This window comes from Citrus clementina, unplaced genomic scaffold (assembly GCF_000493195.1).
Source record: "Citrus clementina cultivar Clemenules unplaced genomic scaffold, Citrus_clementina_v1.0 scaffold_2, whole genome shotgun sequence".
NCBI lineage: Eukaryota > Viridiplantae > Streptophyta > Magnoliopsida > Sapindales > Rutaceae > Citrus > Citrus x clementina.
The window spans coordinates 28,660,458-28,687,927 of NW_006262688.1; the positions used below are offsets into that span (position 1 = coordinate 28,660,458).

The window sequence follows — 27,470 nt, forward strand, 5'->3', positions numbered from 1 at the left end:
ATTGTTGTCATGAATAGATGATTATGGATGATGGTATAGGGGATATTTCGATTCCCATAACAAAACATTTTTACTTTTTTTTTAACCTTTAGGAAATTTTAATATCCACACAGGTCAATTGAAATTTGAAACTCATGTTGTGGTTTTCTAAAAATTTTCAAGGGCAAAAATTATCTTTTAACATGAGTCGTAATAACTGTTGAAACAAGTGTGTATACTATAAAATTTTGATGAAAGATTTGGGTGCAGATGAAAACTACTGCCTCAAATTTTTAGAGGAGAATTGGGTCGGTCGAAAGCAAATAATTGTATGGCTGTGACACAAAGACTTGCTCAACTTGGAGAAGAAATCGAACACATCGAGGACCAGCTCCGCGAACGCCAGAGGCTCCTGTTCGCCTTTTGGCAATGTCAACCAAAAGACCAAAAAATAAAGGAAGCCGAGCTCCGACTCCAAATGCTGCGAGTTGAACAACAGTCGCTCATTCTCTCATTGGCATTGTGGTTCCGCAGTGGCCCAAGAAATTAGAAGAAGACAATTTGAGAAGAAATTAATACAAGGTGTTTTTAATTTTATTTTTTTTTCAAAGAAAATGGGATACACAAAAAATTATTAATCATTTTAATGATTTTGCAGAGGGTGAAATCACGTCTACTCAATCTCTTATCCCTATATTTTTAGATATCCAAAACCATTAAAATGATAATTAATTATTTTAGAGAGGAAATAATTAATATACACTTGAATTGCCTGAGTGTAATTGGTTTTGGGCGATTAGATTTGTCACTGCAAATCGTCGTACGCGTACCTATGGCGACAAATTAGGATTGTCAAATGAAAGCTTTTCTAGTGGACTATTGCAATCTCTAGTTGCTGCCCTTGCTAATTCTATTATTAAATTTATTATAATTATATTTTATCATAAAATTGTATTCGCACCGAATCATCTTATTGCAAAAATTACCTCCTTCTATTTTCCATAAATTTAGAACCATTCCACCATTTTCTTTCATCCATTATTTGTCTCCATTGATTTACAGTAATAATAGATTTGCACCGCTAAATATTGTTACAAAAAACTTATAATAATCATTGATTTCATTAGATTTCAGTTACTGATAAGTTGTCCAAGAGGTAACAAAATCTTAGCCTAACATGTGATAGTAAATAAAGTATAAAATCACTTTACAATTTAAAAAAAAAAAAAAAGAGAGGTTAGCATCCACTTAATATAATTATGATAATACCATGTGACATCCAAAATTAGGTGGGATACAAACTTTTTTTACATTCTTGCTTTGCTTTTTAACATAGCATTACTACTTTTAAATTCTTGTTTATCCATGCGAGCAGAAGGAGGGCTATCTTCTCAATTAATTATATCTTCTGTAGAAGTAACAACTAATTAAGAAATAAGTGTTGAGAGCTTTGAATTTAATTTGACTCTCTAACCTCAGTCAAATTTCATCAATGGAAACTAATTAACGAACGAACAATTACAGTCACAACGTGTCATTTTTTTAGTTTCTTTCGTCTTATTAGCACCAATCTAAGGAAATCTAATATGATAGGATGGTACAAACAGTTTTAGTTGCCTTAAAAAAAATACAAAAATAATTATAAATGGGTTTTCCAAAAAAGATTAATGTTATTCTTTATTCATATGAAGTGAAAGGGGATGAGTTCGTGAATGTTGGTTGGACAAATTCAAAAGCTTCGACACAAAGGCATTTTGACTTCGGGGAGAATAATATCCATGTGAATAAAAATAAAAATAAAGAAACAACAACAGCAGCAAAGGTAGGGCTAAAAAGCCCGAGCTTGGACGGCCGAGCTCATTCGCATGGGCTTTGACCCTGACTTTTCATACGAGAGCCTGAATAAAGGCTCACAGAAAAAAGTCTAGGTCAGGTCCAAACTCTTTATTTTTAAAAAAAAAATAAATTTATAAATTATAATAATAAATTAAGTTTTTAAAAATCAATACTGAATAAAAATACTTGAAATAGAGAATTCGATACAAAAAAATTAAATCTCTATATTTTTATCTACTTTATTTTTTTATTTATTGTAAATGAGAATAATAAATTAAAATTTTAATAAATAATAAAGAAAGAAAACTTAAATACCTAATTTATATATCAATACTGAATAAAAAAATAAAATTGTAATACTAAACTCTCTTTTAAGGTTTAAATTGGAGAATTCAGTACTAAAATATTAAATCTCTAAACTTTTATTTGCTTTATTTATTATTTTATTTTAAAATATTTATTTTTTTTAATTCATTGTTGATTATAACAACTTAATTATCATTAACTCATTTTAAATTAACAACATCTAAAGAAGTTATGAAAAAATAATTAAAAGTCGAAGTCTAACCTTAGCCCGTCGAGGCCCACAATGGATCCGGCCCAGACCTTACCCTCACACGTTAAAAAAGCCCAAACCAACATCCCATTAGTCATTTTCAAGACAACAGTGTTCAATGGAACATGTTATTTCTTCGAAATGACGTATTCAATAGTGGTGGTCAATGGAACCCTACTCAGAGCTCCGGATTCCCGTCCTGCACTCATATAAATACCCCCCTTCCCTTTTCCCTCCCACCTTTCAAGCTGACTTTACATTTCAGTTTTTGTTTTGGTTTTTTCATTTTTAAAGATTGATCGGGTTTGCTGAGATATATATGCAAATGCAAAGCTGCAGGTGCATTCTTCATCATCCAAATCCAAACCCTTCTGTGTACGTCCATTTTCTTTACCATTATTGACTCAAGTTGTATGTTATTTTTGGGTGTATATGCAGTCCACTTCAAAGTGTTTTTGTTCTGCTAATTTAATCTCCGAGAAAAAATTGGTTAAACCCCAGCTGAGAATTTTGTTAAAGACTGCTATGGAAGAGATTTGTTTTCTGTCTTCTTTCTTTCTCTTATTACAGCACAATAAGTTTAGAGTAAAATTTTTAACTTACTCCCTCTAAAAGTGATAATTTTCAATTTATTTATATTTATCAAATACCAATAAAAAGTTAAAAAGTTTGTCATCAACGTGTCTCCGTTTATTTTAATCTTTTGACTGATAAATAGAAGTAAATTAATGTATTTCCAAATTTTAAAATGGTAAATTGAAGATTTTCGTTATAGAAAGATGGAACTTGGAATATGGGTTTATTTAGGGTATAAGAGTTAGACTCTTTAAAAGCAAAAGCTTTATGAAGAAAGTTGGCTGTTTGATTGACTGGGATGGGATTTCTTGCTTTTTCAAGTTTATTAATTTGTTGTCATGAATATATGATTATGGATGATGGTATAGGGGATATTTCGATTCCCATAACAAAACTTTTTTTTTTCTAACTTTTAAGAAATTTTAATATCTACATAGGTCAATTGGAATTTGAAACTCATGTTGTGGTTTTCTGATAATTTTACACTTAAAAATTTTCAAGTAAGAGCAAAAATTGTCTTTTAATGTGAGCCATGATAACTATTGAAACAAGTGTGTATACTATAAAATTTGATGAAAAATTTGGGTGCAAATGATAAGTGCTCCCTCAAATTTTTAGAGGAGAATTGGGTCGGTCCAAAGTAAATAATTGTATGGCTATGGCACAAAGGCTTGCTCAACTTGGAGAAGAAATCGAACGCATCGAGGACCAACTCTGCGAATGCCAGAGGCTCCTCTTCGCTTTTTGGCAATGCCAACCAAAAGACCAAAAAATAAGGGAAGCCGAGCTCCAACTCCAAATGCTGCGAGCTGAACAACACTCACTCATTCTCTCATTGGCATTGTGGTTCCGCGGTGGCCCAAGAAATTAGAAGAAGACAAGTTGAGAAGAAATTAATACAAAGATTTAATTTAATTTTTTTTTTCAAAAGAAATGAGATATACAAAAAACAATTAATCATTTTGATGATTTTGCAGAGGGCGAAACCACTTCACATCAATGGATTATCCCTACATTTTTAGATATCCAAACCCATTAAAATGATAATTAATTATTTTAGAGAGGAAATAATTAATATACACTGGAATTGTCTGAGTGTAATTGGTTTTGGGCGATTCGATGTGTCAGCGCAAATCATCGCACCTACGGCCACAACTTAGGATTGTCAAATCCAAGCTTTCTAGTGGACTATTGCAATCTCTAGTTGCGGAGCTAGCTAAGTTACAGATTCTGTAACATACAGATCCAACTTAGCCAGCTCCTGATTGGTTAGCTAGCTACCAAACAAAAACAATTGCATGCTTTTTCTCCATATGCAGGACAGGTGTGGTGCATGCATTGGGTGCGTATGTTACAGAATCTGTAAGGTAGACAGGTCCCTCTAGTTGCCGCCCTTGTTAATTCTATTATTAAATTTTTTTATAATTATATTTTATCATAAAATTGTATTCCCACCGAATCATCTTATTGCAAAAATTACCTCTTTCTATTTTCCATAGATTTAGAACCATTTCACCATTTTCTTTCATCCATTATTTGTCTCGATTGATTTACAGTAATCATATATTTGCTGCATCAGTTATCCTTCTAATTGTTACCAAAAATTTATAGTAATCATTAGATTTCTGTTACTGCTATGTTGTCCAAGAGGCAACATAATCACAGCCTAACGTTTGATAGTAAATATAGTATAAAATCACTTTACAATTTTTTTTTTTTAAAAACAGAAAAGAAAAAAGAGGGAGATCAATATCCACTTGATATAATTTTATTATAAAACCACGTCACATCCAAAATTAGGTGGGATACAAACCATCTCTCCTCAGGACACATGGCTGCCAAGTATTGGGTGTGTATGTTACATAAACCGTAACATAACAAGTTCCTTTTTACATTGTAGCTTTCCTTTTTAAGGGAAGCATGCCGTGCCACAATTACATCGATCCGATAGATATTAATGAATCCCACTAATTTAAGTGCATCTAACGGCTGGATGAAGTTGTGGTATGGTATCACAATTGCACCGTAGCCTAATCCTGTTTTTTAACATAGCATTACTACTTTTAAATTTTTATTTGTCCATGCAAGCAGAGCTACAGAAGGAGGGTCGTCTTCTCAATTAATTATATCTTCTGTAGAATTAACAACAAATATAAGAAGACTCTAGATATCTTACGTGATGATATCAAAAATATAATTCTTCCACAATCAATCTAATTATTATAAAAATAATATAATTTTATTATTTTATATTTTCACAACTATTAAATTTTTATTAAACTATTGTAAAAAAATCACATTTATTACATCATCATGTAAAATAAAAAACTTCATTTAAGAATTAAGTTTTGAGAGCTTTGAATTTAATTTGACTGTCTAACTTCAGTCAAATTTCCTCCACGGAAACTAATTAATGAACTGACAATGACAATCACAACGTGTCATTTTTTTAGTTTCTTTTGTCTTATTAGCATCAATCTCCGGAAATCTAACATTATAAGATGGTACAAAGTATAAACAGTTTTAATTGCCATAAAAAATTACAAAAATAATTATGAATTTTCTAAAAAACTGAACAAATATTAAATTATTAATGTTATTCTTTATTCATACGAGTGAAAGGAAACGAGTTCGTGATTGTTGGAGAAATTCAAAAGCGTCGACACAAAGGCATTTTGACTTCGGGGAGAATTATATCCATGTGAAGAAAAGAACTAGAGGCATGCAAGACATATGTCGAACACTCAAAACTTGGTTAAATTGCTTTTCATGACCTTATCTTTTCTATTATGGAAAATCTACCAAATAAACCATTTCCATAAATGTTTTGCTATTATTTTATCAAAACTTGAACTTTAAATGCTAGTCATTATTGGAAACTAATTTCTTTAGTCAACTGTGTTTATCACACAAAGGTTGAAGAGGATGAAAATATGTCAATTAACTTAATGAGTAACATAAATTTTGACTTAAAAACGTTAACAAAAATTATTAGTAATTGTTTTATAATTTACTCTATTGGTAGAGTAGAACAAAGTATATATGTATAATAATTGAAAAATATTTACCTGGACCAAATTTGTGAATATATACAATTTTTTTTCTTTTATAAACATTCTTTTATCCAGATACTTCAAAAGTTTTCAACAAGTTTTCCTTCTTCTTTTTTCGTGTGTGTGTACTTTTGACCTTTTTTTTTTTGTTTATTTTACAATGTGGCCCTCCTAAATCAAAGTTTATCATGATGACTGTAGAAGTAAACATAAGTGTACCTACACAGGTACCGATAGATGTTGTCTTATTGATTAATCCTATCTTTTTTTTTTTTTTTTTTTTTTGGAGAAGGTAATCCTATCTATTATGGAAATATTGAACTAATTAATTAACAATTTTAATTAAGAGGTTTGAACATAGTTTGACTGTCTAACTTGAGTCAAATTTCATTAGTGGAAACTAATTAGTGAACTTCTAATGTTGTCACCACGTGTCGTTTTTCCGTTATTTTTTGGCTTATACAATTATAAACAGCAAATATTATAAGATGGTAGAAACAATTTCATTTGCCTCATAAACTTATACATAGAATGAAATTTCACAAAATAGAACAATAATCAAGTGATATTTGTTGTTGATTCATTCTTTCTCTCTTTTCTTTTTCTTTTTTAAATAATTATTTGCTATTAAATTTCTTTTTCTGTGTGCCTGCCGTTTTTTTCGTGTCAACGGGGCTAAAACATACTGTTGACTCAAGAAAACAAGTTTGTCAAGTTTAGGTAAATAAGTAAACATGGGGCTACGTGTATTGCAGCAATTGGCTGGCCGCAGGAGCATGGCCCCACCGAAAAACAACTAAGCTATTTATTTTCATGTTTACGTGTAATTTGTGAACCACTCTGAAGTTCATGCGCTGCTAAGCAAAGTATTTTATTTACAACTCAAGGGCACAGACAGCCCCCACTTACAAATCTGCACTAGCTAGGCGTTTCCAGCAAAAAGCACCACATCCTTCATTTTCTCTCAGTTTCCCTCATATTTTCTTGATCTCTTTCTCTGTTAATTCAACCTCTAAATTAGTCCCTATCAACCATCCCTCTTGTGTTGAAACTTATTTCAATTCTCTTTGAGTTTAATTATTTTGCTTTTGCTTTCTTTGTTTCTGTTTCTAAACATGCAGAGGAAAGAATTGATGTTACCAAGTAGCATGGTACCCAGCTTTGCTAGAGGAATCAATATTCTGCTGGTGGATCACGATACGACTTCTCTCTTGTATATAGCTTCAATGCTAGAACAATATTCATACAAGGGTATAAATAAATTATTTGACTATCCTAACTTTTTGTTTCGATAAATTTTAGTTAAAAAACCATAAAGTTATGAAAATACTTTATTGCTTTCATCTTTTTTTCTTTTTTATTTGCTTACTAGAATCTGAACTTCATATAGTTATATTTGTGGTCTTTCATGAAAATCCTCATAAAAAATCTATTTGGATCGGACTTATTAATATTCGCATGCATTGTGGATTTTTGTAATATGTTGTCTATATGATTGATAAAATGTTATATCTGTGGAGATTTCGATTCAGCTCATATATATATGCTAATACATCTGAGAAAAAACACCTTGTTAGTTAGAAAAGGAAAATTTAGAGATCCATACTGAGGTAGCTGGAAAAATCAATAACCAAGATTTCAACGCTTTGAACCAAGCCAAGGTGAAAATTATTTCGTGTTTCTAACCTAGTTCTTTCCTTTTTTTAATTCCATGATAAATACCTTCTCACTACGTTTTATATGTTTCTTATTCTTTTTCATATATATCTCAACAATTTAATTTTATAATTAATAGTTTGTTTCATTCTTTTTGATTAGATTCAAAAAAAAAAAATGGAAAACTTTTTTATTCTGCAAGCATGAAAATGTAATAATAAAGTTATTCTCTTTTAGATTTATGATAATTAACACAGTTCTCGTTGTTTGATTATATATCTTCCAAACAAATGTTACCCTAATTTATTTATTAATAAATTTTATTCTTGCACTGACATTAGTACTATCAGTATACTTAACCTAAAAAGGTTCATTTAATTTATCGAACGAATAGTTCCTTTTTTGTTTCTATGTACTTCCTCATATGTCGTCTGTAGAGAGAAGCATTGGCATAGTATTTTGAACATGAAATAGCTTAATTTAATATAACAATTTTAACTTTATGACAATAACTATTACACCCTCTTATAAGTTGATTGTTAATTGCCTATTATCGTCACTTAATTAATTTGGTTGATATGAAGAATTTGAGGGTAAACTAATGTTCTTGGTTTATTCCTCTTTCAGTTACCACCACTGAACTAGCATCTGTTGCTTTGTCCTTGATTCGAAAAGAGAAGGATCGATTCGAGTTGGTTATGGCTAATGTTGATATTTCAAATATAGACAGTCTCTCTTTCGTTCGTGTATTGGTTAAGGAGGAAATCCCAATCATCTGTAAGTCAAATTTCAACTTTGCTGCTTATTATAATTGTTATCATACCTAATACTGTTTCTTCATCATAGATATGAATTTATTCTTTCTAATTTTGCAGTGATGTCCTCTAGAAGAAATGAGATTTTTTCCTGGAGGGCCCTAGTTGAAGGGGCATGCTTTTTTCTTGAGAAGCCAATTTCTTTCGATGATCTAAAATACGTGTGGCAGCATTCGTACATATATAAGAGGAGATCAAAAATTCAATTGGAGGACGCCCGAAAACCAGAGCAAGAAATATTGTTGAATCGTGGAAACATTTCTCAAGGTAAAAGGATCAATGAAGGAGGTGATGATGTGTCTAGGAATATTGCCAATGCCAGTGCAACCGATGACTTGCGATATAGTATCAATACTGACCAAAACGAGAAGAACAATAAGCAAATGGAAGTCGATGCTCAAGTTCACATATTTGATGAAAATAGTGTCAAAGAATCACAAAATGCTTGCAATATGGAACAGCACTTGGTCATGGCTAATGATCAAATTCAGGAACAAGGAGGACTCATTAAGACAAAGAGATCATTGGATGATGATAGAGAAGGAGAAAAAAAGAGAAACTTGAACTCTGATAATGAAAACTCCAACAGTTTTATGGTACCCACTGAGGAGAAAGGGAAAGAAATGAATGAAAGCAACAATGGACACGTCAAGAAGAAAAGGAAACCTCGTATCGTTTGGACTTCGGAGCTACATCTCAAGTTTATAGAAGCTGTTAGTTCACTTGGAGATATAAGTAATCAATTCTTTCTCGACAAACAATTATAAATATATAAAGTTTCTAAATCATGCGCTGTCCTCTTTCCCATTTGATAAACTATTCAAAATTTTCCCTTTGTTTACTTTCTGGATGCATGCAGAAGCTCGTCCCAAACTAATATTACAGAAGATGAATGTGCCCGGGCTGACGCAACGCCAGGTTGCTAGCCATCTGCAGGTACATTTATTTACCAACTATATTCACTTCTTAAACTAGGGTTTTGCTTTGTGCCCTTATGCTTAGACTCTTGTTGCTCTCCTTCATGACTATATAAGTATATATAGATGTAGGCTTCATGTGCATGTATACTAATTGCTAAATAGTCATTGGAATTGTAAGTGGTGATCAATTCTTTTCGAATCAATGTGTGTTAGATAAAGGAGAACCAGGATGCACATGTACATATTAGTCTTTTGAAACTCTATAGTAAATTAAATGTCTAAGTTATAATGCAGTTGGCCTCCTTCACCATATTACATGATACTTTCTGAGGTTCTTATATACATAGAGATCGAATATTGGAAAATTACCCTTGTCATTATATTAGTAAGAGTAATGTCACATATATAAACTGTTGTACAAGCTCTATTTATATACGGACTGATGGGGGTTGTTAAATCATTGTATCAATGGCACAATTGAATAAAATAAAGATGTTTAACAGTTGCTTGCACTAGGATGCATTTATATATAGATATAATTCAAATATCACAAGGTTCAAGTTGAGATCCATTGTGTATTCTTTGGAAATATTTCAGTTTCTAATCCAGAAAGAAAATGATACATATTCTTGATATTTTATTGCTTCTTCTGTTTCCTTCTTCTTAATCAATGTTCTTCTTTTACTCTTGCTATTCATTTTTCTCTTTTTTCCGAATTTGGAGTAAGATTACTTACCATTCTTTCTCGCTGTTAAGAATTACAAAGCTCGGGTACGTCAGATTTCTGACAATGTCATACGTGATTTATCTTCAAATACGGGATCATTGCAAACTCTTGAGAGGATCAAACCATCAGTGGTGGGTCAGCCAACACTCAATAGTAATGACTTTGCAGCTGCAGGTAATGTGACACAAACAATTTCACCAAATTTCTGAGAGTGCGGCAGCTCTCAAATTGCGTGTTTAGCAACTTTAAGATTAATAGGCTTGTAGCGAGATTCGATTAATCATCTCAAACTGGACTAATGTTGATCATATTTATAGGGAAAACACAAGGAGCAGGTACTGTGCAAGTTGAAAATGCTTTGGGAATTTCAAGCAATGTGGCTAATTCAGGAAAATCTCTAAAGCAATTCTCTGAGGGAAATCAGGAAGTGAAAGCCATTGCAGTTCTGGAACCTCCAGCAGCCAGTTCAGTTAATGCAGGAAAGTCTGCCTATGCTGCCCTGTTGAAATTTCTTGACGAAGATGAAGAAGAAATCAGAGCTGGTTTAGGTGGTGAGCTGAAACCAGCTGATCTTGACCGATACTGTGAATGGCTGAGAGAAGCCTTAATGGAAAAGAGTGAACATTCTGAATGATTCTGTAAGTGCAATTTTGTGAAATTACACCTCAATATATCTGCCCGTTGATCATTTTTGCTAATAAAGCATGTCACTTATACATATTCGTTTTAGGCTCGTTTAGCAGCAGATGGAGCCTCAATACTTCAGTGGATAGAGCATAGAGGTCTGGATGGCACGCATCAAATATTTTTGAAGCTAAAAACCAGTTGAAAATCGACAGAAACGATAGCTACAAACTAAGAAAAATATGACATTAGAAAGTTTTAATTACCATACTGTACATTTAACTATACCGAGAAACTTGTAAATTTTTTACAACATTTGGTATGTAATAATTTCAATCTTCTAACATTTGATATCAACTAGTTGCAATCTAGCTTAATGCTAATCTGTTATAAAGTGTGCAGCAGCTTCTAAATCATTGATAGTCATGTAACTTGAGACAGTAAGTGAAGCCAGATGGCAAGTAACATTTCTATCCCATATTCAGTACTGCATTTGCAAATGGCCAAGAGTAGAGGTTGCCAATGGGCCGACTGGCTCGTGCCATGGTACTAGTGCGACAGTGTCCGTACATCACAGCATGTGGGCTGAGAATTTTAAACACGTGTCCCTTAAAATCACGGTATGATTAGAGATAGGATAAATTACAGTACATGAAAAGACCTGCGATAAACATGTTTAATTAGTGGATTAACACGCAGCCCGTGAATCATCAATAGCATGAGCCAAATAACTTAAAATTGAATCTTTTAATTTATTTTATTAGTGTAAGTTTTTTAAATTCATTTAATTCTTAATTTAAAAAAATCGAATTATTTTATGTTTGTAATTTATTAAATAAATAAATGATATTATGATTTTAATAAATAAAATTATAGATATTATGATTTAATAAATATATGCATTGATATTATCTTGAATATGGTTTACAACTCTATGTAAATTTAAGTTAACAACTAAGTGAAATTTTAAGAAAAATTTATTGTTGTTGTTATTAAGTATTATCGTGAGGTTTAATTTAGTCGTGAACATTACATTCTCTTACTATTATTAGTTTTTTATTATTAAATATAAACTTGAGTTTAAACTTTTGATTTTCATTAAAGGCACGTGGACAAAAAAAAAAGAAAAAAGAAAAAAGATGGGCTTCAAAACGGCATGCCAGAACTTGCCTTGTCATCTAAAAAAAAGAGTTTGTCATGCTTTTTCCTTAGTCAGGGCACCCGGTGAACTGTGCCATACTAGCCCACGGGCCCTCATAGACTTTCTTTTAACAGTGCTGGTTTGACCCATTGGCACTGGCACGACCCATTCGCCATCTCTACTTAATAGGAATATTTCTCACCTTTGATGAGAAATCAACATTCCATCTATTTCTTAACCTACGTATTTTCACTCAATTTTTGAATTGCTAAATTCCTTTGCTAAAACATTTAGATGCATTTTCCCCTTGCACATGGATGTGTAGAATACTTTTTGTAAATAAAAATTTTCCAATTGTAGTCTTTAAATATAATAAATGAATTATGTTGATCTTGTATTGCATATGGGGAAAACTGAAGGCCACTTATACGTACAAATTGTATTCATATTAAGATTATATTATATAAATATTAATTGAGTTTTGGGTAATCCGTTTATCTTCCGTGTCAAGTTAGGATCTCAATATTTTGACATGATTATTAAATAGATCGTGTTTGGGTTGACTAAAATTTGACACGATAACATGACCGGTGACCCATTTTGTCGCTAATCTACTTTGATTGAAACCGGCTTTGTATTGAATATGCTCTTCAAAATTCCAGCGTGACTGGTGTTTTTCTAACTGGGTTGAACTTTGAAGCTTTTGGCATTGCAGTAATATAGGGTATCTTGATTCATTTCCTATATAGTATTCATCTTGGGCAACTATAAATCAATGGTTTATTATCAATTATCAAAGTGAAATTACTTCATTAGCTTCTGAAGCAATCTGAAAAACCTTAATTGTTTGTGTCCTTGTTTTACATGTTAGAAATATTGAATTTTTTATTGCTTTTCTTGTATTTACTATAGTTGGATGCTTTTTTGCGGAGCTTGGCTGTGCAAAGCCTGATGCAAAAGTTCTGCATGGACTTCTTGTTCCCCAACTCAAAGGAAATGGTGCGCCTGGTCCTGGTCCCGCAATTTTTAACTTCGTACGACTTTGCAATCCACCGAACCGAACTGAACCGAAGTATTTCAGTTTGATTCGATTCTGATATTCAAATCGGTTCCATTTCAGTAACAATTCGTTATTGTTGGATCTAAATTTAGCAATGATTCAACACATCAGAAAACATACAGAACTCAAAGAAATTGCAGGAAATGAATGAGAGAACAATAATATATATTGTTTTATTTCCCAAGAGTGAGGATCAATCTACAATACCTACATATAATTTTAGCTAGCAATGTTGGTTATAGGACCTTTAAACCAATGACGAGCACTGAAGATCCAAGCAGATACAGTAAGAATGAGCAAGCCACAAACTGCAACAGGAGTGTAGTTGAGTGTGTCACTAGTTATTGGGTAGGCCACAGGCAAGGAGAAGAGGACTGAGATTGTTGCCACCCAAAGGACCGCAATCCAACCAACCACGATCCCATAACGCCCCAAGTTGAAAGGTCCGGGGATGAAGGACTTGCGTGCCAAAGTCACCCTGAAGAAGATGGGTAGGGCATATGCAATGTACAGCCCTATAGTAGCAATAGATACCATGGCTTGAAATGCTACTGCACTTCCAAGATACTGTAAAGGGTTAAAAAGAAACTAGTGAGAGATTAGCAGTTGAAGGAAGAGGAGCAGCACGGCAGGCTTAACCAAGACAAGCTGACCAAGTTCACATCATATTAACAAATCAGAGCATTTTGTTATCACAGGACATAGTGATCTTTTGAAACTGTCATTGAGAAAAAACAAAACACATAATGACTCAGAACTAAAATCAAAATATTCTCTAGAATTTTTAATTTATGAGTGGAAAGAAGAAAGAAAATAAGATGTATTTGATGTTTGCATCAGATAGAAAATCAACCATTTTCTGACATGAAGTTAGATGGAGCTTATCTCAATTTTATATCAGCTATTTCTTTGCTATAACCATAGAAGGGAAAACCTGCCACACAATTTGACAGAAATTCTAAAGCATGGGAATGGAAGGGAGATATCAAATTTCAGAAGGTTATGATAAAAGGAAAAGAAAAAGGTGTGCATGTTGCGGAGAAAGAAAGCGAGAGAGACAGGAACATACTGTTAGTGCCATGCAAAATGATATAAATGCAGATAGCCAAACTGCATTTATGGGAATGTCCTGACTGTTCACTTCGTGCCAAAATGATGAGAATGGCATGGCTCCATCTCTTGAAAATGCATATGCCATCCTGATAACAAAATGGGGCGCAATATCAAAGATATGTAAGAAATTAAATCAATCCAAGTGCGTCTTCAATTTTAAAACAAGTCAAGGCAGAGGTACCTGGAGTTGCTTGTTACTGAACTCATACCACAGAAAAATATGGCAACAGCAACAACTCCTAAACAAACAATTCCCCCAACTCCACTGCCAAATCTATTCTTGAATGCCAGATAGAATATTTCCGCAATGGCATAACCACCAGCATCATTGTCTTCACTTAAAAGGTTTGGGATGCTGGTAACTGCAAAGGTGATACCGAGTATGTAACCCCATCCAAAAATAATAGATATTCCAATGGCACTTATTATTCCCTTTGGTCCATTCCTATCAGCATTCTTTGTTTCCTCCGTCTAGAAATAGAAGGTCAAAGGAAGGGTGATAATCAACTTTCAGTTGTGTGATTAACTAGCAGAAAGGAAGAGAGCTAACATTCTAAGGAATTGGTGGAACAGAAAGAAAGAGAAGACAACCAGAGTTTTTGAAGTCTTCAGTTGATTCTATTTATAATGCAAGTATAATGTATGATTATCTTTGAGTTGCTCATGGTGTGGTCTAGGGTATGTTTTGGAAGAAGAGACTTCTCAAAACAGAAAGTGTATTACTGCTAAATGTCAAAAGCAAAGTTTTAATGTCTCATATTTTCATGACTTTGCTCTTTAAAAATGTCTTACATTGAATAAATATTGGAAGTTTCTCAAAGTCAATATCAAGATGTATCAGAGAGAAAGAAGGTTGGATAGATGCAATAAAAGAGCAATACAACTTACCATATGAGCAGATGCATCATAGCCAGTAAGTGTATACTGGCTCATTAGAAGACCGAGAACAAATATATAAACTTTACTGTTGATTCCATCACCATTATCAGAGTTGAAGTGAGTGAAAACAAACTTTGCACTGGCCCTTTCCGTTGAAACAGAGGGAATGAGGATCATAAGAACCATATCACCTAAAATTGCAAAGAACCATCACAACCCAAAAAGCAGGGTTGCCTTAACAAAAAACATGAAGATTCAGCTGGAGATTGTCCATACCTACAAGATTCCATGCAGCTGCCAGCTGTCCAAAGAAAGACAATATGGAGATAGGAAGGCTGTTTATTATTGCGTGAAGGAGCAGAATTCCCCCATGGAAAGCTATAACTACATATTTAGATGCCTCATATCCACCACCATTTTTTCCACCTGTGCTAAGGAGAATGATCACCTGAATCATCTGTGCCAACGAGAAATCAACACTGGTTGTAACAGCCCACTGCAATTAAAAGGTTCCCAAATGGTTAGAGCTCATAGCCTATCCTATGACATTAAATCAAGTTTCACCTTACGGCAAATCAAAAGAATATCGGGTTTTCAGTACCTGACCAACAATGTTAAACCTGCAAAAGATTAAAAGTATACAGATTAGAAGTGATAATTGGAGAAAGCCTAACTTGGATATATCTCTTGTACTGAACCAGCCTGATAAGCAATATATTCAAAATTTTTGGGATGAAGAGAAACAAAGGAATGATGCTGGATATTCTACTAAGTCTTGGACTTCGTTTTGACTCAAAAAATTACAAGCCGGTTAAAAAAACTAATAATGCTTTATCTAATTTCTACAGAAGAGCTTTGAGTAAAGGAGCGGTAAAAGCATGAAGGGCTAAACAGAGAGTTAGGATGGAAGGTTGCCTATGCGTGTTCTGATCAATCCTACAACAAATGCATAGTTTTGAGTTGTTTAACTATGTTTCATTTCCAGGAACTCTCATTACATTAGCTTATAACAGGAAATTACATCCATCATGAGGATTCAGGAACAACATAGAAAATTTAGTGATACCTAAGTCATGCTGCCCCCTAAAGCAAAACATAAAATGAAAAGAAAAAGAATAAAATAAGCAATGCTTGGATTGCTGACTCTGACTGCAGTGGCCAGGCTACATAAGCTCTATGGTAATGGAGGTCAGCATGGACAATCTAAACTAAAGTGAGCAACCTGAAAAACCAAATTACGAAAATAAAGGAAACAGAAGCAATCTACTTATGCCTAAAATGGATTTTTTTGCACCAATAGGATGATTAAGCAAATCACATGAAAATATAATGCAAACAGAACAAGCTTTCTCAGTAACAAATATTTCAAACATCCAGATTCAAGAACATAATGGTTCTCATTTGAGGGACCACTGCAGCTTTATGAGATTTTTTGGATTCAACATATCAAATAAATAGTCAATTAACCCCCTTATCTATAGGCGTTAAACATCCAAGTACTCACAAAACTTCAAAATCCAAGCATAAGCACTCAAATTCCCAAGAAGTCAGAATCATATCAAACACTCACGCAATAGTCTGTGAAATGAAACGTCGACGGATAGAATTATACATCAGAATTGGAAATGAAATTACCAGCCAGTCATCCAAGAGGCAAAGGGAGCCCATTTAGGGCCAGCAAGCTTTGCACTCCAATAGTAGAGACCACCAGAAGTTGGGTAAGAAGAACAAATCTCAGCCATTGACGACCCAACAAACAGAGTGAAAGCACCAGCAATAAGCCAACCATAGACCAGTGAAATTGGTCCACCAAAATTCAACCCTGTATTGTACAGGGTTGTGATGCCAGTAAGCACTGATATAATCGAAAACGAAAACGCAAAATTCGACAACATCCTGCAACATCAAACCAAAACAACATCCAGAAACACAACCTCAACAAAACTGCACCCACCCAGTTCATGTTTAAGACCAAAAACTCAAAACAAGTGAAGGGTTGTTGAGAAACTTTACGAGAGATCACGTTTAAGCTCTTGCTTGTAGCCAAGCTCATTAAGACGAACATGGCCTGAATCAACAGAAACGCTGCCGTTTGATGTAATATGAGATGGAACACTCAACTTTTCCATTTACGTTCACAGAAAAAGAGATTCAAGAATCAAAAGAGAGACAGAGAGATAGAGACTGGCTATGAAAAAAAAAATTTTTTTTGGGCTCTTTTAACAAAAAAATAATCAATCTCCTGATCTCTCCACTCCCGTCTTTCTCGGAAACTCTATATTATATATATTTCTCTGCAAAAATTGTTCTCATGCACCTGTATGTGTGTATGATACAAAGAAGACTTTTAAGCACACTTTGATATGTGGAAACTGAGCCGCCCAGTAAACTGGCACTTTGACATATGAAGATGGCAGCAATCAGAGACGTGTCTTGATGTTCCCACCAAAATTTAATATTCTGTTACTATTCGTTTCTCGGCTGGCATCTGATTTTACTGATTTTATTTTACATTTATGGCAAATAATTATACACTTGAATCTATTACCCAACCAAAGCTCGAAAATTTGTGTGTTAAAATTTAGAATGCTTTTACTTGTAAGAAGTAAATATATTGGAATTTTGATTACAATGGTAAAGTAAATAATTTATTTTTATTTTTATTTATTATTTTGAGTCCATTCTATTTTAATTTTAGTTTAAACGTACCATTAGGATATATGTACTCAAGATTAAAGATGGCTAAGGCACAGCACGAGCATGCATGTGGGCTAGGTTAAGCCTAGAATTTTTGGCACGCGAACTTTAAAAGTACAGTTCGATTATAGACGAGTCAAAGCACAATATGTGAAAAAGACACGTAATAAGCACGCTTTATTAGTATGTTAGCACGCGTCACGTGAGCTATCAATAACACGTAGACCCAAGTATATAAAAATAAAAAATTTTAATGAAAAATAAATATAAAATTTTATGATTTTATAAATATCTTGAAATTAAATTATTTAATATATTTTTTTAGCATAGACTTTTAAAAATTAATTTAAGTCTTAGTTTAAATAAATATTCTAATTGTTTTATTTTTATAATTTATTAAATAAATAAATAAATATCATGATTTTAATTAATAAAATTATAAATATCATGATTTTATGAATGATAAATAAAATTTTTTATGACATTAATATCATTTATGAAATCATAACTTAGTTAATGGATATTTGTTTCATTTGTTTCATATTTATACACAAAAAAATAAAATTATGAACGAAATATTTTTATGATAAATTAAAGTGAAATTAAATATATAGTTGTGAAATTATGATAAACTGATAATAAAATGTTAATTTATCTCTTAATAAAAATTATTATTAGTGTTGTTGTTGTTGTTAGGCTGATGAGTTTAAAAAAACATGTTAGGCATGTGAGTTTGAATAAAGCATGTCAAATATGTAGGCTTTTTTTAAACACGATGGACATATGGGCTTGAGGGAAAAAAGTTAATAAGCTTTTTTTAGGCACAACTTGAGCACGCCACGAGCCAAACCCTTATAAAAAAATTTGGACCTACCAAGCCTGTGGGCCCTAATGGGCCGTAGTTTGACAGGTCGTGTCTTGACCACCTTTACTTAAGATTAGAGAATTTGAATAAGGAATGAGAATGATTGGTAATGTTTACTTATTAAAGTAAGAAAAAATGAGAATGGAATATGTGGAACCCACATATTTTTTTTATTAAAGAATGAGAACTTATTCCATTCCCATACGGTTTCCTTGAACTCGTCATTTTATTCCATGGAATTTTCATAAAGTCCAAATTGCCTTAAAAAAAGTCTTGTAATAATAATAATAATAATTATTATTAATAAGTAATAATAATAATAATAATAAATTATGACAATAATCACTAAGGTCATTCTAGTAACTCATAATAGTCAATTTCCACATTAAGATAAAGTAAACATATCAATAATAATAATAAAACTCATTCTGATTTTGATTTCTATAAACAAAGTTAATAATTTATTATGATTTTTATTCTAATTTTATTCCATTCTCAATTATGGACTAATAAATGAACAACTAAAGTTTTGACACAAAAAATATTCCTTAGCTTGTAATCCAGATACTCTCACTCGTGTCCTCAACCTAAATTGAGGGGTCACTTGAATTTCATAGGACTCATTTTTTAAAATAATGATAAATTGTTTTCACATTAAGAGTAGATTTCTAGCACAACGTTTGACAGACCTATGAGTTGGAGGTTAAAAACTTGATCGTGGGTAACAATAAGCCGCATAGGCCATAGTTATACATACATGCTGTTAGGATGCCATATGTGATGTGTGGTCGAAGGAGTGAACAGTGACAGAATCTTTCGCGAAATCCGATGATTTGATAAATAAAGAAACATCTTTGCAGTGGGGTTTTCCTATGCCCATGCTAAACAACTTGTATTTTAGTTTTTAATTTCACGACTTGGTCCGCAATGCAATCGCCATGTACGAGCTTGTTGGTTGGCTAGAAAGGACATCTTCAATAATAATAAAAAAAAATTTACAGTTTTTCTGTGTGTGTGTATATACATATGGGTTCGCCTAAATTAGGTTGAATGTAACTTACGGCTTAGCTGTAAGATTTTGTTCAATCCCATGTACTCTATGTTATTTATAATTCTTCATAAATATTGTAAAATATTTTGGATTGTAAATTTTCGTGTAACTCCTTACACTCAATTTTATTTTATTGAAGCCTTAGAATACGAATTTGCCCCCCTATAATTTTAAATTCCCAAAATAATCTCCATTTAATTAAAAAACATAATAATTATTAAATGAATTATAATTATAATTATTATTTTATTATAATCATAAATATAATTATATTTTTTAAATAGATGATTATATTTTTTTAACAATATAAAGAGAAGATTGATGGAGAACTTTAAACAATTTGACGTATTCACATATTTATATGTATATGCGAGTTAAACATTTATTTATTTATTGTATTCTTTTTGTGAATTGCAAATCATAAGGAAATAATTTTGAGGGAGCAATTAGAGTCAGAAGTCCCTAGTATTTCTTTTATGTAATAGAATTTATGGAGCCAATTAACGGTTGCAAAAAAAGCCCCATGATGCTAAGAGTTTCAATGGGTGTATTTATAGTAACTCTCCCAATGACTTGCTTTTTAATTGATATGCAACAGTACCAATATTTTTGTGAATGAAGCTCACACCAATTTCCATTGCCACTTTTGATCATTTTGGCATGGCACCATTAATAGAACATCCAAGCAAAAAAAGTATGAAAAGTTTTGTGATTAAGAGAAAATTAATTGCAATTAATGGAAGTCATTGGAGAAAGTGGTGCACTATTGAAGAACTTTAAACAAATTAATCGCATAATGTGAGTATGTCAAATCATCAATTTTTAAATAGATGATTATATTTTTTAAAAAATATAATCATCTATTTAAAACAATATAATTATATTTATGATTATAATAAAATAATAATTATAATTCATTTAATAATTATTATATTTTTAATTAAATAGAGGTTATTTTAAAAATTTAAAATTATAGGAGGCGAATTCATACTTTAAGGTTTCAATAAAATAAAATTAAGTGTAAAAAGTTAAACGTAATTTTATAATTCAAAAAGTTTTATAATATTTATGAAAAAATTATAAATACCATAAAGTATAAGGGGTTGGACAAAATTTTAGGACTAAACCGTTTTAATTCAGGCGGACCCATATATATATGGCAAATGCTATGTTACAATTAATGTAACATACACATTCAACAATAACCACACAAATTATATGGGCCCATCATTTGTGTGATTGTTGTTGAGTGTGTATGTTACATTAATTGTAACATAGGGGCTCCCTATATATGTATATATATTACAATTATTTCTTCAAGTACGTGTCAATTATGAGGAGTGGACTGGATCCTGAAAATAAGGAAATGAAATCAAAGATGTAAGAAAATGGGCCCCTGACAAAATAAAATGTTGAGGTTGAAAGATCTCCCTTGTTTGGTAGCTCCTCCATTGATGACAGTCAAAACGCTCGTACCCGTTTGTTCGCGTTTGCGGATACATTTTTGACACGTTTTCTAAATACTTAAATGCTTGTGGCTGGAAATTTATTAAACGACATATGGATGTCAGTATTTATTACTCCAAAATCTCTGCTTATATGACACGTGCAAATATTATTACTCGAGCTAGAAAATCATATTTGATGGATGGATATGGCTAAGTACTTTTTCGTATTTATACGAAAAAAAATTATAATATATTTTTTATTATTTATTATTCTATGCATGTAGTTAAAATTGATGTTCTATTTTAAACCAACTGCAAGATAACTATGCCTGAATGATTAGATACGATGCAAATATTATTGCTAATCGAAATTTGAAAAATAAGAGGTTTGAAAGGTGATGGAAAAGGGTTTCGACTGCTAAATAAAGAAAATAAAAAAGAAAATAAAAGAGTTTGAAATTCGAAAACCTAAAGTCGCTTTCAGGGGTAAAAGGAGATATGAGTTATAAAGTCAGGTGAAAAATGGACTGCCCGTCGGAGAAGGGATTTCCACCAATCGAGGAACTGTTGCGTTTGTTTCATAGCCAAACCCCAAAGAACGAGTTACAGTGAAGGAAACCGAAACGTATAAGAGAGAGAGCAAAATATCTGGCGGGCATTCGCCGGCCAGATTGGTTTTATTCAACAACAAAGAAATTGGAAATAAAGTTTCACCACCCGGTTATGTGAATGAGAATCTTACACGGTATTTAAACAACAACAGCTTCTTTTGTCTTTTCCTAAATTTTAATTTCTATGGCTAATTGCCTAATCATCTTTAATGAATAGAAACAGAGCACATTTTTTCAATTAAACCTGTGTCATGAGACTCGTGATTCGTGAACTAATTTTTTTTTTATTCATATTAGCGTCACTTATATAAGAAAATTACGACAGCCCCCAACTCATTTTTCTTTTTCTTTTTTTGGGTTGAAAAACCTGAACTTTTTGAAACTTTTTGGTTATTGACATCTGATATTGTGATATGCTATGTATAATAATCTTAACATGCCGTTAACAAAATCTTGAAGTTGTGACAAAACAGTAAAGATTTTCAATTAAGGGTCAAGGCATCAAACCAAACAAGTAGTGGCAGAACTATGACTTTGGTTTTACGGGATCCATAATAGAGAAATTACACATTTGAATAGGTTGTCACATAAAATTGGTAAAGTTAAAGAGGCCAAAGAAAGGGGCTATAATGCATAAACCATAGACTTTGTTGCGCTGCAACAAAAATGTGAATAAAACGAGGGTGCTTTACATAAAATTTATATTAAAAGTAATAAAAGTTTTCAATTCAATTAAGGCCGGTGGTATTACCACCTCTCAAATTGTGTAAACCCACCCCATTTTAAAAAAATCCCGATCCCTTAATTAATATTAAATCAGGGGTCAGAGGCTGGCCCGGCCCAGAAAAGGCCACGCGAGAGAAAGACTGATTGGCTACTTGGCCAACAATGATAAAAAATTCATCCCTTGTTATTTTGTATCTCGAGAAGCAATTGATTCTTAACTTTTACTACAAAAGTATTCAAGCCCTTCGGTTATAGATGTATTTAAATTTCAATGACATTGAAATTGAACATTTGGGCTTAAATTCAGTTCCACCTGCCCCTTATAATATAACAAGAATTTTTTTTTTAATTATAGATGTGATTCAGTATGTGAGACATGTGCATCTAATTAATTAAAAGCTACTCAATCAACACAAAAAAAAGTTCCAACACTTTCCTATCTATATATATATATATATGTATATGTATAGGATTTCATACACCCACAAACAGCAACCGTATCTATTAATGGGGTCTATTACTGTTGCTGTGTGTGTATTAAGTTACGTTAGTACTGGCTATATATATATATATATATATATATATGGAATTTAAAAAAAAAAAAAAAAAAAGAGGAGCGTACCAGGCAGCCAATGAACCAAGAAGCAGCAGGCCCCTATTGGGTGCCGCACTTCTTGGCACTCCAAAAGTGGAGCCCACCAGAAGTAGGATAGGCGGAGCAAATCTCAGCCATTGATAGACCCACGATTAAAGTGAGCAGGCCCACTTTAAGCCATCCCCCTATCATTTGTCATGGTCCAGCCGTATGTCAGCCCAGCATTCTGCATTGTGGTCAGCCCAGTTAGTATTGATATGATTGAGAACGTTCATCGAGAAGTTGGCTGTTGCCCTGCTCACCACCACCAAACCAAACGTACATATCAAATTGTTTAATTTAACTTAATTTTGAGTCTCCTCTTCCATACAGCTATTACATAAAAGCAAAAAAGTAGCGTATAATTCAAGCAGAGATCTTTGGGGAAAAATAGAAAAAGAAAAAGAAATAAATGCAATTTCAAGAGAAATGATACAAAGAAGATGAAGGAAATTAAATTAAAGAAAAGTGAAGCATACGCGCGAGAGGCTGCGACTAAGTTCCTGCTTGTAACCAAGTTGAATCAAGCGAGCATCATCGTAAGAAAGTGCAGCATCGTCTCCATTTCTGAGAGGAATGTAATGGCCGCCTGCGGCACTGACAGCTTCCTCCAAAACTCTGATCCCATTCCCAGATTCCATATTTCTCTGCAAAATTAATAATCTCTCTTTTTTGCTCTCTATGCAGCACCACTATAAAGTGGCCGGTGTCTTCTATATAAAGTGAGGTCTTTAAAACCAAAAAAAAAAAAATGGTTTAATTGATTAACACCCTCTTGTCGAGTTGCATGCTGCTGGATGATTCATGCGCATGGGGCCAAATAAAGAAGAGAGCACCATCAAATTAAATTTGTGATTTATGACACGACGCGTGCTTCTTAATTAATTTATATCTTAAACGTGCCAGATTTGGAGGCGGTAATTTAATCTTGTTTCAGCAAGAGGACAAAATTCCAACCACCATCTTCATTATTGGTTATATTAAATATCATTCTCAACCCATGTTTAATTCATTTTTCTTAAATTGTGATGATTTCCAGTTGGTGACGGTATCTAACGTCAAAGGAGATGGCGAGATACTTCTCTTCAAATTGGAATGAAATGAGCTGCTTTCGTGAAAAAGTTACTTGCGCATAATGAGCCAGCCATTCAGGGCCAAGGTATCAATGAATTTCTTTCTACTCAAGGACACCTCTTGGGAAATATAAGGCTGAGTCAGCTATAATTGACCTTATGATTATGATATAGGTGTTATATATTCGGTTGTGATCAACTTTACTTGAGCTCAACGCAACGCCAACCACTCTTGAGGTGCCACATGTAAGAATAGAAATTAATTTTGTTAACTAAATTGAGATATAAGTATATGTATTTTTTTTTAAGTAGTTCGGGATATATAGTAGGGATATAAAAATGGGATTCACAATCTCAAGTGGCATCCCATAAATGATTCGATTTGCAGTTAAGATGTCAAAAGCTTCTAGACAACCTGTTTTAGTAACGTCCCCTCCAATATATTTTAGATGATTCGGCCAGCAAAGATTAATTTACAAAAATGTGAAGTATTTACCTATTAGTCCCAATGAGTCATTCTCTAGTAGAGATGACTACAATATGTACTCAATATCTCAGTAACGTTGTAAAATATCGAATCTGTATTTTAAAAAATACAGATATTTGTAATCAAGAATAATTACAGCCAGACTTCCAACAAAGTATATATGTATGTGCAAGCGAATGAAATCGGGAGAAAAAAGTTATAGCAAAACAATTGATTAAAAGAATAGGAAAAACTTTGTCCCATTATAGTTGAATTTATTGAATTCCATAAATAAAATACAAATATAATTTTTTTTAATACAATTATGCACATCTTAATTTGCAAGATTAAATGAAATGTGCTAAAAAAATTAACAATAATTGTGAAATTCTTCAATAGTACAATTGTACAAATAACAAAGGACATCTCACACACAACAAAAGTGCTTTTACAAGTTACAACTGGATCTCATTGCTTAATCGCCTAGAAGCAACTAAGTGCTTATAGATCTCCTCGACCAACCTGGTGTCAACTTGGTCACCGGTAGAGGCCCAAACAAGATGTCGAGGTTTGGCAGGCTTTTTACCTCCGAGAAAGCCTCCGTTAGCCATCTTGTTGGCTAAACAAATCATCATGCCAGCATAAGCATCATTAAGCTTTGCCAAAAGTTTGATGGGCGAGACAATTTTCCAATGCAGCTTTGGGATTCTTCTGATTCTCCAAAGCCGCCGCCGCCGAGGAGCGTCGGCAGACCCACCACCGAGCCATAAAACCGGTAACTTCTTTCTGCTATGAGTTGCTCCACTGATCCTCTGGTATTTTCTTCTTCTCCAGTGTCTCCTGAAGCTCTCAAAATATTCGCCTGCAGGAAGAATTGCCATTTTTTTTTTGTGTGTGTGTGTATAAATGCTATTGCTTTGCTGTGTGTATGTTTTTTTTTTTTGTGTTTAAAAGGATGACTTATATAGAGGGAGGAATGGTACTGAATTGCTTTAATGGGTGTTCGTGTTTCTTTGTGTCAACAACTTAACAACATTTGCAAATATAATATAATACAATTAAGCAACATTTGTATCACATTGGTCAAAAATAGCACGTTTGACGAAACGAGTTGAATAAATAAATAAGAAAATCAACTAGTAAGAACTTTCTTGGACGGCTAGAATATCTCATCATCACCTCACCGGTCAAACTAGATTCCACGGTTAGCGTATCCATAATTTAATAACTTAAGAATATTGTTGATTGCTCTGCTTTCGCCCGGGTCGAAACAACAGTAATTAAGAACTGTTCGGAAAGAAGATTTGAAGCATATACATATTTATGGATTTAATTAATAATTTATAAAAACGGGTCAACGGGAGTTAATTTGCCGAAGAAACCCAGGGGCAGAGCCAATTCCGGATCACTGGGGGCTCAAGCTCTCCCTAGGAAACTATTCCTTTCCTGTCTTTTAGCCCTGTTAAAGGTATAATTTAATTGCGACTTCATCGGTGGGCTATTCTCATCAGTAACTCGCCTTATAATAATTAAGGAAAATGATAAATACACCCTCAACGTTTAGGTAAAGGGATAAAAACTCTCTTAATATTTTAAAAAAGATATTTACACCTCAATTTATTATAATTTTATCATTATACTCTTCTATCATATAAAAAAAAATTATTAGATTATCCAATTTGTCTATATATTGTTAATAAAATTATAAATATATCCTCATTGCCTCATTCCTCTATTTAAATTTTTATTAATAACCAATTTTCAAAAAAGACATCTACACACTTAAAAAAAATTGTAAATAAATTATAATTTTAAAAATAAAATTGGTTATTAATACCATAATAAATAACATAGAAATTAGTTATAAATGTACAAGTTTAAATGATTGACATGTGGAGAATTGTTAAATATACAAGTTTAAATTTTAAATAAAATTGGTTATTAATAACTAATTTTATTTTTAAAATTATAATTTATTTACAATTTTTTTAGGTGTATAGATATCTTTTTGAAAATTAGTTATTGATAAAAATTTAAATAGAGGAATTGGGCAATGAGGGTATATTTATAATTTTTTTATAATATTCAATTTGTCTATTTATAATGTTATTAACAATATATAGACAAATTGGATAATCTAATAATTTTTTTTATATGCTAGAAGGGTATAATGGTAAAATTATAATAAATTAGGGTGTAAATGTCTTTTTTGAAATATTAGGGGGGTTTTTGTCCCTTTACCTAAATGTTGGGGGTGTGTTTGTCATTTTCCCTAATAATTATACAAACGATGAAGTAGATTAATAAGATGATGACATGTTGGTTTTATGATGAATTTGTATAAAAAATTGATTGTGTGTTGCTCAGACTGGAATAAAATCCCAATTTCTAGTTATCACATAATATCTTTTTGATATCTTTTATATTAAGCTCTCCCACGATTTCTCTTGAATTTTGTAACGATCTCGTGTCTAGGGATGGCAATGGGGAGGGGAGGGGAGGGGACCAATCTCCCCATACCCATCCCCGATATTTTACATATGTCCCCGTCCCCTCCCCGTCCCCGTCAGAATTGGTTGAGAGAATCCCCATCCCCTCCCCGAATAATAACAGGGGATCCCCGAGGGTCCCCGGTCCCCGAATAACTAATAGTCTAATACATTTTTTTTATTTTCGATTTTAAATTAATCATATTAAAATAAACTCATACCGCTATTGTAAGCTCGTAACCAACTTTGACAGCACATTAAGGCCTCCAATGTGCTTGGATGAAGTCTGTTATGGTATGGGCTCACAACTCTACCACTAGTGTTAAAAGCTGATTCAGAAGCAACTGTTGTAATTGGAATTGCCAAAATATCTATAGCAATTCGAGCTAATGTAGGATACCTATTAGCATTTGTCTTCCACCAACTCAAAATATTAAAATCTTCCATCCGAGGTATAACTTTCTCATCCAAATAT

The 27,470-nt window shown here is 32.6% G+C and overlaps 3 protein-coding genes across 3 annotated transcripts; 1 reads left to right on the forward strand and 2 right to left on the reverse strand.

The window, feature by feature from the left end:
• Nucleotides 1-7,115: 7,115 nt before the first annotated feature.
• LOC112101048 (putative two-component response regulator-like APRR6) lies at nt 7,116-10,752 on the forward strand. Its single transcript, XM_024190942.1, has 6 exons — nt 7,116-7,251; nt 8,284-8,433; nt 8,532-9,206; nt 9,331-9,407; nt 10,148-10,292; nt 10,436-10,752. The coding sequence occupies exons 1-6, from the start codon at nt 7,116-7,118 to the stop codon at nt 10,750-10,752; spliced, it is 1,500 nt and encodes a 499-aa protein (XP_024046710.1).
• Nucleotides 10,753-13,086: 2,334 nt separating this feature from the next.
• Nucleotides 13,087-17,433, reverse strand: LOC18052351 (amino-acid permease BAT1). The gene is made up of 8 exons (XM_006448319.2): nt 16,949-17,433; nt 16,571-16,831; nt 15,537-15,555; nt 15,212-15,431; nt 14,945-15,126; nt 14,238-14,527; nt 14,013-14,142; nt 13,087-13,510 (listed from the first exon to the last, which is right to left on the reverse strand). Exons 1-8 carry the CDS (start codon nt 17,062-17,064, stop codon nt 13,163-13,165), a joined length of 1,566 nt encoding a protein of 521 aa, XP_006448382.1. The 5' UTR covers nt 17,065-17,433; the 3' UTR covers nt 13,087-13,162.
• Nucleotides 17,434-24,961: 7,528 nt separating this feature from the next.
• LOC18052353 lies at nt 24,962-25,387 on the reverse strand. Its single transcript, XM_006448321.1, has one exon. It carries the CDS (start codon nt 25,385-25,387, stop codon nt 24,962-24,964), a length of 426 nt encoding a protein of 141 aa, XP_006448384.1.
• Between the last annotated feature and the right edge of the window lie 2,083 nt (nt 25,388-27,470).

What these genes read in the sequence shown, in the direction of transcription:
- LOC112101048 (XM_024190942.1), top strand. Translation starts at nt 7,116, where the DNA reads ATGCAGAGGAAAGAATTGATGTTACCAAGTAGCATGGTACCCAGCTTT. An exon ending in AGAACAATATTCATACAAGG is followed by an intron (nt 7,252 to 8,283) that starts GTATAAATAAAT and finishes TTCCTCTTTCAG; the next exon opens with TTACCACCACTGAACTAGCA. An exon ending in TAATGACTTTGCAGCTGCAG is followed by an intron (nt 10,293 to 10,435) that starts GTAATGTGACAC and finishes TCATATTTATAG; the next exon opens with GGAAAACACAAGGAGCAGGT.
- LOC18052351 (XM_006448319.2), bottom strand. Translation starts at nt 17,064, where the DNA reads ATGGAAAAGTTGAGTGTTCCATCTCATATTACATCAAACGGCAGCGTT. An exon ending in TCAGTAACAAGCAACTCCAG is followed by an intron (nt 14,143 to 14,237) that starts GTACCTCTGCCT and finishes TTTTGTTATCAG; the next exon opens with GATGGCATATGCATTTTCAA. An exon ending in CATTTTGCATGGCACTAACA is followed by an intron (nt 13,511 to 14,012) that starts GTATGTTCCTGT and finishes AACCCTTTACAG; the next exon opens with TATCTTGGAAGTGCAGTAGC.
- LOC18052353 (XM_006448321.1), bottom strand. Translation starts at nt 25,387, where the DNA reads ATGGCAATTCTTCCTGCAGGCGAATATTTTGAGAGCTTCAGGAGACAC.